At 33.5% G+C, this 16,593-nt stretch overlaps 1 protein-coding gene across 1 annotated transcript in view; it reads right to left on the bottom strand.

The window, feature by feature from the left end:
• The window catches only part of LAMA2 (laminin subunit alpha 2), a 576,405-nt gene that overhangs the window by 435,678 nt on the left and 124,134 nt on the right, over positions 1-16,593 (bottom strand). Inside the window, exon 2 of the mRNA XM_081295188.1 lies at positions 4,987-5,157. Within this exon, the coding sequence (XP_081151314.1) occupies positions 4,987-5,157 (171 nt within the window). The remainder of the gene's footprint in view (positions 1-4,986; positions 5,158-16,593) is intronic.

Here is a 16,593-nt window from a genome sequence, read left to right as displayed (position 1 = left end):
GAATTTTAGAGACAAATTGCAATTAATAAAAAATTGAAAATAATAGAAATAAAGCAAAACTAATAAGTCTTCCATGCAGTATAAATCAGTAAAATAAAATATCTTTTAAAAATTCATTAAAAACTATTTATTAAATTTGCCATTTTCAAATTTGTGAAAATTTTTATTATATGTCAATTTTATTTAGGTAGTCTGCTATAACCATCAGTTAAACACACAAAGGCTATGACTTTGTCTTTCTTATGGTATGATATTCACCTTTCAAACATAGATATTCATATTCCAAATATTGTATGAGATGATAGGACAGGATAACAACATTCCGTTTTTATTGATAAAAATTTAATTCCACTAAGCAGATGGATGGACTTTATTTTGTACCAAGTCTTATGTCATCAACAGTCCACTGAGATAAGGCATCCTGTCTCATTAATGAAAAGTAAAATTGCTGAATGTATTTAATAATTAGTGCTAGTTAAATTATGTTTAGCTAAGGAAGATGTCATCTTTATAACAATAAGCAAATATCAGAAGCATAACTAAATATCAAACAAATGCTCCTGGTGGTGTGAGTGGGTGCTGAAATTGGCACACAGAAATCAGAACACCAAATGAAATATTGCTGGCATTGCTTGTGAAGAAAAACAAATATCACAGCAAACATTCCCCAAACATCTTCCTGAATCATCTTTATCGACTGTGGGTTTAATATGTGATAGAAAAACATTCACACAACCACATTACCAAATAGAATTTGTGACTCGTAGGTAATTGCGAGAGAGCCTGTCTAATTGGAAATTTTGATATCTGCCACCTCGGGTCAAATTGATATGAGAATTAGTCATGAAAAGGGGGACAGGGAGATGAATCAACAATTAACCATAATCCCCATTATAAAAATTTAACCATAATTAATTTGCAAATACTGATTAATTGCTGGCAAAGTTCCCTTATTTAAAAGGGGATAGAAACATGAATATCCTCAACAGGGAAAAACTATACAAGTCAACCAAAGGGCTAAACTGCATCTGAAAACTGGCTGGGGATCCAAGGAGGCAGACCACTCAGACTGCTAATTTTTAATTGGGAAGCACAGTCTAGTAATAGTAAGGGAGTTCAAGTTTTGTTTTTTATATGGTATTAAGTGCAAACTTTCCAGAATTATTCTAGAAGTTCACTGAATTTGTGGAATTTTATCCTTTATAGCTCCAGCTTTACTAACATATGTTCCTGTGGTTTATTACTAGAATTTTATTCTTGTGGGGTTCTATTCTTTCTAAATTTCCAGTACTAAAACATGATTTCGAAATGTAGTAAAGCTGGTCATTTATAAACAAACAATATGAAGTAAATACAAGCTATGACTAGTTATAAAAAAAAAATAACACAAATAAGTAAAAATGGGGAGGTACAAAGAAAACCTGGTGTGAATTATGCTATACTAAAACATTGATTCATTTTTGGCTTTAATTTGAAAACATGGGGTGAAAATGCCTAAATATAGGCATATTCTACTGAGGCCAAAGAGACTCTGAATACAGAACTTTGAAGGAAAAAGTGACATAGTAGGTCTTAAACTCATTTTGGCAAGTAGATTTCATCTAGTTTCCAACCAAGAGTCTTCATTCAGTTATTTTCCAGTTCAATCTTTGCATTTTTCATCCTGAACAATTTCTTTCTTTGTAGAAATATATATTTATGTATATATAAGGTAAATATATATATGTATATATATGGTAAATAAAGGTACTTACTTAGAAACATATTTATATACATATATATACACACATGTGAATTTTAATGTTCTTTACCTTTATAAGTTCCCCTCTGCCCATCCTATCCTAAACACAAAGCTATGCATTTCTACCACCCCATCCCTATCATCCATTGCACTATGTCCGTATTTCCAGCCTTTCTCAAATTCTGCACAAAATAATTTGTTCCTGAGCTCATAGATGTTTTTCTCCACCAGAATTTACCCTCTTTCCTAATGAAATGAAAACTTATAATCCATCAGTTCATTTCTTCTCAAGCCTTTCCTTGGATTTTCTTGACACTTTATTCTTCCGTTCCACTTTCTCTGTAATGTTGCACAAAAATAAGTCCAAATATTTGCTACTGCCTTTTTACTCTATATGGAATTCTGACCTTATTCTCATTATAGCTCAGTGGTGTCTATCCCCTAGGAAACTAATCTGAATTTTTACTTATTTCCTGAGCAGATAACCCAGACTCACATCTTAAAAAGGAAATAAGATCATCTAGTAAAAATTTTCTCCCAACCACTCTTCTATCTGCCACTACCCATCCTTCCTTTTATTCTAACTTGGTCAGTTAAAAAGGTATATATCTCCTCATTTAGGCTTTTATATCTGTGCTTAATGATCATCTCTCCTCATCTCTTAAGAGACATCACCTTCAACACCATTTTTTTGACAACTTCTCTCACTTTTCCCTGTCACCTCTAAAACCTGCTCACCTGTTTACTGTCTTTGAAAACCTTCCAGCACCATATCCTCCTCTCCAAAACCCTCTATTCTCTTTATATCAAGAATACTTGAAAAGACTATTCCTTCACTCCCCTTTTGTCCTCCTTATTGATTTATTAACTCTTCAATGTTGTCTTTGCCACTGTGAGTCCACTGACTCCTTTAACAAGATGGCCAGCAGATGCCTGTGTTGTCAAAACCTAGGAAAACCTATGTTATCCATGTTATGCTTTTCTTGCTCAGTATCTTGGAAGCAGTTAACACTATACATTACTCTTTCTTCCTGAAAATTTCTTCTTAATATACATGATGCCTCATTCTCCAGATTTTCTTCCTTAAAATCTGTTTATCTTCATCCTCTCCTAGATTCCACTTAACCATTTCCTTGAGCCTTTAATGTTTCCCCAGGGGTCTGACATAAGTCTTTTGCTCTTATCATACCACACAAGAAATAGACAAACATGGGAAGTGTGCTGTGACTTACCAGTCTGATCCCATACCATACCAACACAGACTCTAGAAATCAACTAAAGTCCATCATAGCAAAGAAAGATTTCTGATGATTGCCCTCTTTGGTGTCTTAATTTTTTCTAACATTTTGTGGTATATGAGACCATCAGTTTTCATCATAAAAGTGACAATATATTAATAAATATTATCTCAAAATATTTAATGATTTATACATCTCTAAATTAACTATAATAGAGAGAATTATGCATTCTTCTCTTTAACTCTATCAAAAAGGCACAGTGTCTTCCAATTTCCTTTCTGAGATTGAAAAAATGCAAATTGTGAGAGAAACCTTTAGTCATTTGGTAAGCTTAAAAAAATACAGCAATGGAACTACTCTGTATGATACTAAAATGGTAATGATAAATACATTTCATTACACATTTGTGCAAAACCCATAGAACATACCAACAGGAGGGAGATCTACCTAATGTAAACTCTGAATTCTGGTGATAATGATGTGTCAATGTTATAAACAAAAAATTGCCACATAGAGGTAGATATTTATAATGGAGAAGGCCAGGCATGTATTTGGGGCAGAGGGAATATGGGAATTTTTCTGCATACCTGAGTCTGTTCTAAAAGTAAACACTATAAAAGAAAGTTAAAAGGTACATTTAACAAATTTAAAAATAGTATAATGATGAAGCTTTATTCCAAGTTTTTCATCATAACTCACATCAATTGATAATAAATATTTAGTTTATTAGCTTCTCTCCTTTCTATATAAATTTATATAGATAGGTAGATGATATATGTGATTTTCTAATGCATATCTATAAATCAACTTTCAACTCTAAATTATCTCATACCATTCTTCCCTTTGCCATACAAATTCTTTGTTAAGACACAGTTCTCTGAATACTTCTTGCTGTTTATACCTCCAAGACTTGTATATGCTTTTCCTTTTCTAATGCTTTTCTCTCATCTAATCTTACTACTTTGTACCTTCTGAGAGTATGAGTCACTGTCTCCTGGAAATCCTTCAATGACCTTGGCATCTACATAGAACCTACATGTTCCCAGTTTATGTTTCTCTTTCCTGTTTCCCCTCCAAGTTCTCTAAGTCAAGGACTACATATGATTAAGCATCATGTTCCAGTATAAGACATAGGTAGAAGTAGCATTTAAAAGTTTGTTGAACAAATACACTAAATTATCTGAGGTGTCAATGTGGTTCATAGAGGTGACAATGTGGTTCATAGAGGTGACCAAGTGGGCTTTCCATGCACAAACAATCCTGTTTGTGAGACCCTTGGTAATCTGTTTCCAGTCTTTTATGTTTGACTCATCTCTATTCTCTCCTCTTTGACACTTTCAGTTCTACTCATTCCTAACTACTGGTAGCTCCCTGAACAAGTAAATTTTTTTTGTCTTATTCTGATTTCTTTTCCTAACCTTGCTTTTTAAATTTTTCTTCCCCTTTCCACTCTTCACCTACTCAGCTCATAAGTGTCTTCTCTGCCAGCATGGTTATCACATCTGGTAAGCCTTCACCTATATCAAGATTGGATTTCTGAGCCTCTTCTCTCTTCTTCAGGGTCCTATACTCTTTCTTTGAACTTATTACACTACATAGCAGTAGCCATTGTCTTGCCCACTGACTCTCTTGTTGAGGCTAAGACTACTCCTTATTCCCAGTAGAACTTAATCATAGTACCTGACACACCAGCAACCAATGAATAACTAAAGCCTCCATGAAAAATCACATCCTCTGATACCATTCTGGAGCCAGGAAACCCAATGACTGATTTAGTTCTTCAGCTAGAAAGTTCTCTCCAGCCTCTCTGCCTGTTACTTTTAAAGAACCCCAAGACTTTAATTTTTGTTGAATGACAGAAGAGGGCCATATACAGGCTCACATTGAAAAAAAAAGATTTTAAGAATTCTTAGAATTATAAGCTCTTTTAATTTCATGGAACGTGCTCTTAAAATCTCTGAAAAATATATCTTACTGAGTGAAAACAAATACATGTGAAATACATACGGTATGGATTACTGCTGTTTTGATTGCAGATTCGACACTGGGGGTTCCGCACAGGCTGCCCAGGGACATGCTCTACCAACTTGCAATACATTTCAGGTCCTCTTTCTCCACATGTCGCATTGGTTGTGATGAGGGCATTGGAAGCAAGATTCAGGACAGCAGGGAATAAACCTGAAAAAGATGGACAAGTGAAAGCATGTGAGCCAGTTTTGATTTTGCTGTATTTTAAAATGCTTAATTAACATGGGATATTTTTCAGAGCATTAAATTAATCCAAGATGAAATATTTAGTGATAATAAAATACCTGACAATAAATACTACATTTTAACAAAGGAAGAGATTTTTTTTTCTTTCTGGGTCTTAAATATGGGAATATGAGGCTGTCTATTTAATCTTTAATCTCTAATATTTAATTATAAAGAAGGTCTTGTCACAGACACTTTTAAGTAATACTTTTCATTTGATCAATAAACTATCTTACTGAATCTGAATCTTCCCCTTCAGTTATTTTATATCTAGTATTAAACTATAATCACATGTAGTTTCTGCACAATAATGCACCTATGGTTCTCATGCTCACATTATGCTCCAAATATCACTTGGCGTAAATGGTTGTTACAACTTATTTATATTCACACTAGAAAAAAATAGATAATGATGAAAGATATTGGAAAACTGCCCTTTACTGATTTCTGTGCTACACAATACCTTTCCAAAAATGAATCATCATAATAGTAAATGTTCATATACCTGAAAATATTTCTTAGCTACAATAAAATGTTTGACTTGCATACATACAAACTCAAAAGGCCAACTCATTGTAAGGCTAGAGAGCCTTCCTTCTATCTGAGAACCCAGTGCAGGTCCTTCAGTTTCTATAACTTAATGTCAGTTCTGCTTTGTACATGTCTAGTATTCGCATTTTATAGACCTCTTTTCCATGACAGCGAAATAAAGTGACTCATCAAAAGCCACTCTATAACTGAAAAACTCTTGTTAGAGGAAATCAATTGGGAATTAAGATAATCTGACTCAATTTATGTAAGTAACATACTGATCACTTAGGCTGTCCAAGTTCTATGCATGTGCCAAGTAGGTCTATATCAGTTCAACTTCTAATACTGTCTTTCTTGACTAAATCTATGGCCTGATGTTTTACTGATACCCTTAAAGTTTTAAGCTTTTAAATTTTTTCAGCCTATTCTCAGGACTTGGCACAGAAAAGCCACTCAGTGTGTTTGTAAAAGAAATGAATAAATGACTTCTGATAACGATCATGATAGTTACTTTATAATACTTATGTATCATAAGTCTATGAGCAATATGAGCTATATTTACTTTTATTTTATTAAAGAAGCACAGGGTATTAAGTAAATGGCGGCTCAGGATTACTATTAACAGAGCTGTGCTTTGAGGTTAAGCTTTCTGGCTCTCAAGCCTGTCCTCTTAATCATTACACAGAACGGTATCTTCAATGCAATCTGAAACCTACATAAATCTAGTGCTCATTAAAACTGGTGATCTTGATTGATCTTGGAATTGCACTGAAACAATAAAAGACTAAAAAATAAATCAGTGTTTATAAAATTTGATGAGATGTATATGTACTTTTATTTGATCAATAAAGCTTCCTTTCAACCAGAAGAGCAAAAGCAATGATAGAAGAAATTTTAAAAACAATTTTAATTACTTTGGATCTTTATTGTAATCATTATCCAAATTGTCTAATCAGTAAGTGAATTCATAAGGCCAGAAAGCACTTCAATTCTTTTCTCAATTACCCTCAGGATCTCCCAAATCTATACTCAAGAAATCTTCCCTCCCTGTCTGCACTTTCCAGGCTCTAAGATCCCTCTGATTTTCCCTTCCAGCACAGCAATCCCTCTCCTTAATCCTCTGGCTTTGTGCTTTTCTCCAGCTAATAATTATTTGAGGTTTCCAATTCTTCCTGGTTTGCCAGGAGTTCATCACTTCCTGAAATTTTTACTTAATTTCTGTCTCTTTCATACTTCCTAATGAATTTATCCCTCCCCACAATTTCTATGCTCTCTGACCTCCACACAGTGAGACATGCTACAATGAGATGTGAGGTCAACTAAGATGATCATTGGTCAGAGAAATGTTATCCATTCATAAAACATTATTTTTGTTTGTTTGTTTCATAATAAAGCATAATGTGCTATGCAAAAGGCAAGGTGCTCGTATCTTAAATGTCACCCAAAGGCCCATGTGCTAAGGCGTGGTGCCAGCCTATGACACTACTGGAAGGTGATAGAAGATTTAGGAGATAAGTCATACTGGAAGGGAGTTAGGTCACTTGGTGTGTGACCTTGAAGGGGATATTTGAACCTCAGCACTTTCTCTTTTTTTTTCTTCCTGGCTACTAGGAGGTAAGCAACCTTATTCACAGTATGTTCAAGCTGCTATGATATTCTGCCCAACCTCAGGCCCCAAAGCAGCTGGGATTAAAACATCAGAAATTGTAAGCCAGAATAAATTTTTGTTCTTTATTTTCTCATTTATTTGTCACAGCAGTTAAAAGCTAACTAACAGTGCTATATAAAAATTATCTAGTATTTATTTTATTTTTACCTTTTCTACATAGACTAGATTTATTGAGAAATTTCATAACAATTTTGTGAATTTTGACAGGTTGTAAATTTAAACTGATTTTTATAATTATATAGTCTCCAGGGCACTATTTCTTTATTGTAGACACTTTTTTCTCTAGGTTAGTAAATAATATATGATCAAAAAAATAAGATTTGTGTGTATATCTCTGTCTTCTGTCATTCATCACCATTTTACATTTAACTATATAATTATCCTTTCATCAAATATGTTTGAGAACATATTATGCCAGTGAGTAAAATTTGGAATTATGTTGAGCTAAATATTGAAGATAGAGAAGTTTATCTGGTAGGAAAAAAGGTAGAAAGGAGAAAGTAAATGTACCCTGTATATGGGCTTTATGCTAAAAGTTTGTGTGGATGTTGAGTACTTCAATTTGCAGTTGTTTTAACATGTAGGATTATGCAACTTTATAGATATAGAAACATATAGATTACACATAGAATACACCTAATGGTTCACACACATACCAACACAAACCACAGCCTATATGTCACAGTTACCAATTTGTTTTAGTCACTATTTTTTTCCAATTCTTTAAACACTTAATTTATGGTATAGAAAAAATAGGTAATAGGAATGAAGAGATGCATTAAGCCTTGTGTTCTAAGGAGGATAAATACTCTTCTTCTCATCTTGGTGATCGTAGAACAAGCTCCAGTCATAAACTCCATATAGACCCTTCAAAGAAAACCAGCTTACCCACATAAAAGCCATCTCCAGCAGCTGGGGATGTCTCTACAACTTCCCCAAGATATAGTCATTTTGACTCTGTGATCTCCTCCTTTACCACTGACAAATCCTGACCTTTCCCATGACTTTGCAGGAATGGATGACTCCCCATAACCTGGTCTGGTGCAGTCTTACAGGGCCTGATTTGAGATGGTCAAAGTACTTTCCCTCGTCCAAGCAGTCATGAGAGCAAACCAAAAGAAAGATACCCACCCAGCAGAAACTATTTTACTTGCATTTTATGTTCAGAAAACATAGAATTGGATTACATCTCAATTTCCCCATATGAATAAATGAATAAAATGAGAGCAAAATGATCCAACTACAAAAGGATTACAGATATTGGAATAACATTGATTCAGAAGCTATTTTATGTTTCTCATATTATTTAATATCCCAATCATCCCACTGTGTAAATCTTATTAATTCTACTTTATAGAAAGTGTAGATAAATAATGTGGAGAAAGTTCAGCTTGAGAATATGAGTTGAACTCAGCTGTTTAAAAAGCTCAGAAGACTTTTTTTTTCAGGACACAATGATGAGCCCAAAACCTAGTCCTCTATAAAGCTTAGCAATGTATATATTTAATTAAATAAATTACCTATTCGCCACGCCATTGTTCCATTGAGTTTTCTACCCATAAAACTAAAGTTCTTAAAAAAAACTTACATTTGGTATTTTTCCCTTCTTTCTATTGATATTTTTTCTATTATACTTATTGATCACTTGCTCAAAATTAGCCTTTTCACAATTTAGTTGCCTTGCATCGTGGTCAGAGAATAGTTGCTTCATGAAATTTTATCACTATTTTCCTGCTTATTTTAAAAAAATCAATAAAGTATATTGGTCAGGGAAAGTCCTCAATTAGTTGAAAATGATCAATTTAACAGTCAGTCAATATCTCAACTTTTGTTGAAGCTTCAGCATGCAATATTATAGATTGCCATCATTTTCATTATATATAAAATCTATTAGGGTGTACCTATTTATTCCCATTCAAAAGCATTAGACCAATATTTATTGCCATATTCAATCTAGGTTACTTGTTAAGATTATGTAAGCATTAGAAGTGTAAACGAACTACAGATAACTGATGAACCTTTACAGAGTATTAATGCATTGCAATCAGTTTGAGGTCTTGTAATGTTAATGACCATACAACTATGATTGACATTTTTTAAATACAATCTACACTAAATTTAGTTGGATTTATGTTTATGAAGATATTTATTCTCTCTGCTATATATAGTGATTAGAATATGTCCACTATTTATAAAATATTTTGTTCTATTATATATGCATATATATTAGGCACACATATTTCTATTTACATATATGTACATGCATACACACATATGGTAAATAGAAAATTTAGGAAAATGCCAAATCCAAATTAGGGGAAAAACAGAAATTATATTACAACACAGTGAACACTTAATTCACTAAATTTTTACTGATTTTGCTTGGATATATTTATAGTCTATTTGGGTGTTCAAATAATATAGTATGTTCATACATGTTGGCATGATTTTGATCATCTGCATTGTCAAAATACCATATTCTAGTTTCAAACAGAAGAAGCATTTTTAAATCTATTTATGGAACTTCTATTTATAAAAATTGTGAAGCAGCTACTATTTGATCAAAGTTTCCAAAGATAAAAGCTGCAGATTCTGATATCCCTTCCTTTCCTCTCTCTTTCTCAGGCTCTCTCAGTCTCTTTCTCTCTCTTCCCCTTTCCTCTATCTATACCTTTATCTAGATAGATAGGTATCCCACCAATATCTAGTGTCAGTTGATATCTAAGTTTTTATTGAATCAGATCAACCACAAACAATAATTAAGGAGAAACGTGTAGGCATAGAAGAAAAAGATAACTCACTGGATAAGCCTCAACCGTGCAATGTGGGGCTAAAACTCAACAGAAATTCAGAGTTTTATTGGATAAAATAACCAAAGAACAGAACCAAGAACAGGCACAGCTCACAGCAGTTATAAAATGAAGGGTCAAATCCTGGAGTGGACAGGGGCACAGAAGGGGAGCCTGAAAATGTGTACAAACTGTACCCAGATTGCTCACAGATGCCAGACCTTTGTAAGTCCTAGGCAGTTTCCAAGTAATACAACTTGAGACTGAAAACACTGGGTAGAGAATACAACTCTTGAAGGCCATGGGGGGGGGGGGCAGGGAGCGGGGACAAGATTGAAATTTGAGTGCAGTGAAGTTAACCCACTGTCTCAGAAACAAAAAATTGAATGTGTATATATCAGAGGAATATAACCTAACCTAGAATTTGTACAATATAACCTTCACAAATTCCAAGATTAAATTAAAGAAAAAAAATCCATACAAAGAAACATTGTAAATTCCAAATCAACCCTGGTAACTAGCAAGATGCTGTCTCAATAAATATAAAAATAACTGGGAATGCATCTTAGTGCTAGAGAACCCTGGATTCAAGCCCCAGTACTAATATATATATATATATATATATATATATATATATATATATAGAGAGAGAGAGAGAGAGAGAGAGAGAGAGAGAGAGAAAGATTAAAAAAAGAAAGACAACCCATACTGAAGAGAAGTAATCAACTAAAACCAGCATTGAGAATTGAGATCAATCACATATTAGAAGAAGCAAACAAATAAGTTAAAGGAAGTTTTAAACTATAGTTCTCTTTCTCTGTCTTATACACACACACACACACACACACAAGCTCATGATGGAAAGACAAATGATAAATATCTTCAATATCTTCAGAGAAATAGACACATGTGAAGTATGGATTCTAGAACTGAAAAATAATATATGTAAAATTAAATTACCCACCGAAATGAATAATAGAAAATTGAAACTGACAGAAGAAAGTGTAAGAGACCTAAAGAACAAGCAATAAACTGTTTTCCTTCTTGAAGTCTTTAAAATAGATATTAGTACTTAGCACAAGCATTATAATGTTGCCTTGGGTAGGGTTATGATGTAGATATAACACATATGACAACCATCAGGAAGGTTGGAGGATAGCAGGATTATGGTAAATGGATCCAAATGCTTTGTGTTAAGTGGTATGAAATTACAATAACAGCACAAGTTGAAGTTTGCATATCAACTGGAACTCTTTTATATTACTGTTGTGGATGTAAATTACTGCAAATGTTACATAAAATGGTTAGGCAGTTTTTAATAAATTTCAACTTAGACCTACCCTATGAACCCACATTTCCTCTCACAGTTAAATAATCAACCGAAAAGACAGTATCCAAAAAAACTTATACAAGAACATTCATAGAAAAGTTTATCATAATACCCCAAGCCTGGGCTCCATCAGAGAACTGATACTGTGCTGTGTTTATATAATGAAATGTCCACTTCACATTAAAATCGAACAAATTATTAATACACTCAACAACACAGATGACTCCAAGAACTGTTATGCCAAATTAAAGAAGCTTTACACAAGAGTATATATTTTATTATTCATTCATATCACCTTTCAACAGGCAAACCTAATCTTTTGGTCAAATATAACATGGGATAAAAAAAGGTTTCCTTTGAGGGTTTGGCAAAGACTGACTAGGAAGAGGCATAAAGAAAAATTGTGGGGTGGTAATATTCCTGAGAGTAGTTTGCATTCTACTGGTATACACATTTGTTAAAACTTGTTAAAAGTTGCACTCAACAAGTGAATGTTGTGATAATTTAAATATTTCTTTAAAAAGACACACACCAATTTTGACTCTAGTTAATGCTATTTATGATAATGTATTTGTAAGATGTCCACAATTAGATGAATCCATGGATAGATAAGCTCAAATGAATAGACATGCAACAAAGTGAATATACAAAAATCTTAGCTTTAATTCAGCCCGTGTTCACTATATAATTGTGCTCTTGAGTTTTCTGCATGAAGTCAAATTTTCATCACCAAATTTTGGTGAAAAATATAACAGAAATATAATGCATCCATGAAATTTATCTTATTCATTGGCTTTCATAAATTTTAATATCAGTACCAATAAAAATTTCAACAGGCATTTCTTAAATCAAATGTGGAAAAGATTGTTTGGTGCTACAAAGGGAAACTGTCTTTTCAGTTTCCTTCAAGCACAGCAACTGGGCCAAAAAAATAAAATAAAATAAAATAAAGGATAAGATTAGTAAAATGTTGAATTACTCCAAGATACATGCAGGTCACCAACCAGCAGATAACTGTATTTCCCTTGTAGAGTTTTCCAGTTCTTGTAGCTTTATTTTTACTACCTTTGTGTAATGTTTGATAAATCTTTTTTTTTAAATTTTTTAGTTTTAGATGGACACAATATCTTTATTTTGTTTTTATGCGGTGCTGAGAATCGAACTCAGTGTCTCACTCATGCTAGGCGAGCGTGCTACCACTTGAGCCACATACCCAGCATTGATAACATTTTTTTAATGACCACTATCTAGTATACATCTTTAAAGAAAATCTTTCTAATACAGTCTGGCATGAATATTTCCAAACATGGTGTTTTTTTGTTGTTTCATCAGCATAAATATTAAACTAACTAGATACTACGGATTATCTGTCTTCATTGTTTGTGTCTAGCATATTATTATATTTTTAAATTAACACTCAGAAATATCAGTATACGCTTGCCTATTGACACATATACATCTCTTTAATTTCTCATCTCTTTAATTTCTGTTAACATTCATACTTCAGCTTGTGAAGACCATCACTAAATAACTGATAACCAATGGTAGTTGGAGACTTTCTATGGGAAAGTCAATAAAACAATTATTTTCAGTATATTCATTTTAATAACTGTGAAAAATAATTATGTTATGACAAGTATACATGGCAGATTCTCTCTCTCTTTTCCTGTCATCTTACTCTGGGCTACAGTATTTCTTCTGTTATTTTATGCCAAGTACCTATCACCTCTGAAGAGAATAAACGGAAATGGTTTGAATGTTTCTAACTTTCCATTTCAGTTTCTAGGTCTGTGGAGCATTTTAAAAAATATTCATGCAAGTAAACAAAGTTGTTTGCCAGCGATTCACTATTTAAAAGACAAAAGAGAACATGCCAATTTAAAATGTTCTCAGACGTGTCAAGGAAGTAAAAGAGATACTTGTCTGTTGAAATCCTGAACTATGTGGGTGTGTAGGACACACTGGTATAAAACAAAAATGGAACAAAACAAAATGTTGAAGAGAATGACTTCCAGCTGTGCACCACAGGAAGTAACTTAATGCACTTGATCCACAATGCAGATGAGGAGTTTTATAGAACTGCAAAATCAGTCCAATTTGAACTAATAGCTGTCCAGACACAACAATGCTTGCAAGCTAGAAAGAAAATAAGAATGAATCCAATTGGCTAGAAGCAAACAAAAACAAGGAGAGCACGTATTCTAGTTGTTTCCAGGGCACTAACATTTATCTCAGACTATGACTTAATTCTGCCCTTTTCAGCCTCCAAAATAAAAAGACACATTTAAATCCTCCTGAATTGATTTGGTCTCCTTTCCTCTTTTTATAATTAGGAAAAGTTGTTCCTATTACTCTGTGGAATTAACTTTTTAAATTGTTCTCTCTCTCTCTCTCTCTCTCTCTCTCTCTCTTTTAAATAAACTGATTAAGATAAAAATTTAAACAATCTTATTATCATCAGAAATGAAATAAGCCAAAGGTAACTATTATATGATAGCTGACACAGCATCAGCACTTACTCTATGTGGCAGCCACCTTCACCACTTGGCCTAGCAAATACATGAGCTGAATTCCTCACAAAGGGCATCATTCATCTAATTAAGAGAATACCCTCATGGATTTGCCATGACCTAAACTTTAGATATACATAAGAAAATGACTGTTATTACAATCTAGATTTCTTGTAGGAATCTAACCTACACCAGGAAGGCTATTACACAGTAACAGTGACTTGGGATAAGGCATTTGTGCTTTAAACTTCCCCAAACTTCTATAAATACATTTTGGAACCAACTCTAACCACCCTATGATGGGTAAATGGGAGTTGACCACAATGCCTGTGATCAATATACTTCCTGAAATGAAAAGAAAAAATTCGATTTAGCAAGACATCATCCCAGCACTAAATGGAAGAGACTTTAACTTTGTCCCCAAAAGCAGGTCTCACTACATATGGCCTCCATCACTTATCAAGAACCCACCATAAATGAATACATGACAAAGGTAATTTCACATCATGTACAACCAGAAGAATGGGAAGTTGTACTCCATGTATATACAAGGTATCAAAATACATTCTACTATCATGTATAATTAAAAAGAATAAAATAAAATGAAAAGAACCCACCATCTGGCAGATGCTGGTCACACTTCCACTCCTTGGAACTGGCTTGGAAATCTTATTTACTACCATTTAAAATTAGTATTCACCAAATACTTTGTTTTTATTATACTTCATTTGTAGGACAATTCTGAATCATCTCAATGGTTTTCAAAAATTATTACCCCAAAAAAGAGACATAGCTGGAACACTTATTTGGAATGTTCTAGCATTAGGATACTTAAAATATATACTGAGGGGGTGGCATCTGGGGAGAAATACACTACTTCCAAATTCCTTCCAACGTCACTTCATCAATATCAGCAGAACATATGTTCAGTATCTACCCTCTTCTGCCTGCCTTCCAAAAACCAAGCCTATCAACTCGATGTCTCTTTGGCAGGTCTGTGTGCAAACCCAAAATGAGAAGGAAAAAAGGAAAGGATGAAAAAAATACAAAACACTTTTAAGTCACTAAAATGAAATTTACAACCTTAAATTGGCAATTACCCCACAACAAAGGTGTTTGTAATGGAGACAGATCAAAAACTTTGCAACTATGTGTGCTGTTCACCAATAATTTAAAAGTGAAATATGACAGATCTCTAAACTAGTTTCTATGCTAGGAGCATAAGCTTATATTTATGTCCCTCAAACAAACAAACAAACAAACAAACAAACAAACAAACAAAAACTCAGAAGGGATTTGTGCATGCTTTGATGAATACCACAGCCTTGGAGAAAATGCGGTTCCCATGCTCTATAAGGACTGCTTACCATTTCTTATCTCTAGTGATGAAACACACATGAAAACACAGTTCCCAGTCATGTTTACCCTGGCTTAAAAAACTTAGATGAACAGAAAGGAAGTCACATTCATTTACTACACTCTTTTTCATTTGTTTTTGTCAGTAAGTATTAAGAATTCTTCAGGGGCTGATCCTGGATTCTTTTCTTATCTAAATTCTTCTTCCTGAATAATTTCATCCACTTCTAAGCCATTTGCATGTGATTTGTAGCATCACTGACACCCAAGTTATATCTACAGGCCAGAGAGCATTCTAAAGCTTTAGACCTGTTCATCTTAATGCCTGGCTGAAACCTCTACTTAGATGTCTCACCAACATCTCAAATTTAATCTATCCAAAGCAGAGCTTATGATTACCAGTGCTCCAACCATTGCCCTAACACCCAGTGAATTAGCTACTCCTGAGTTTTTTGTAGCTCAGCACATTTTACTTTACCCATCTGGTGTCTCATACAGAAAACTGGGAGTCAACATTGATGTCTTTTCATCACTACATTCTAGTTTAACTCCAAAATAATTTTCAGATCCATCTGCTTCTCTCCAGCATCACTGCCTACAGTGGGGCCAAGTCGCATGCATTGTAACACTGATATTTCTATAATAGCCTCTGAAAGGTATTTCTAAGTTGTTCTGGACATTTTCCTAATCTTTATATATAAAATAAATTTTCTTAAGATATAAATCTAATCACATCACTCTTCTTAAACCCTTTCAATAGACTTTAATTGAAGTTAGATTAAAATTCAAAATTATTATCCTGGATTACAAGATTTTCGTCTCCTTCAAAGAATGCTCTCTTGAGTTGGTTACTAAACAAGGCTGTTTTTTTCTTCCTCCGTATTACATCTAGAAATTCTTGCTCCTCTACTTTCTTGTGCTCTTTATACCTTCCTGCTTTTCAGAGGTATTTATTTTGTCTTATGTCCTCTATGAGATCTTTTCTAATCTTTATAAACAGGTCTTCTATTATAGTTCCTAACTGTGCCTTATTTTTCTTGTGTAGAACTTATGACAATCTGTAACTTTAATGAGTGATCATCTCTTTTGTTGGAACTCAAGCTTCATGAAGGAAGAAACCATATATAGTTCCTTCAATTTATCACTGTATTCCCAAAGGTACGTGAAATATTCTCC

The sequence above is a fragment of the Spermophilus citellus genome (assembly GCF_964194105.1).
Source record: "Spermophilus citellus genome assembly, chromosome: 5".
NCBI classification, from domain to species: Eukaryota; Metazoa; Chordata; class Mammalia; order Rodentia; family Sciuridae; genus Spermophilus; species Spermophilus citellus.
This window is presented reverse-complemented; position numbering and strand designations above follow the sequence as displayed.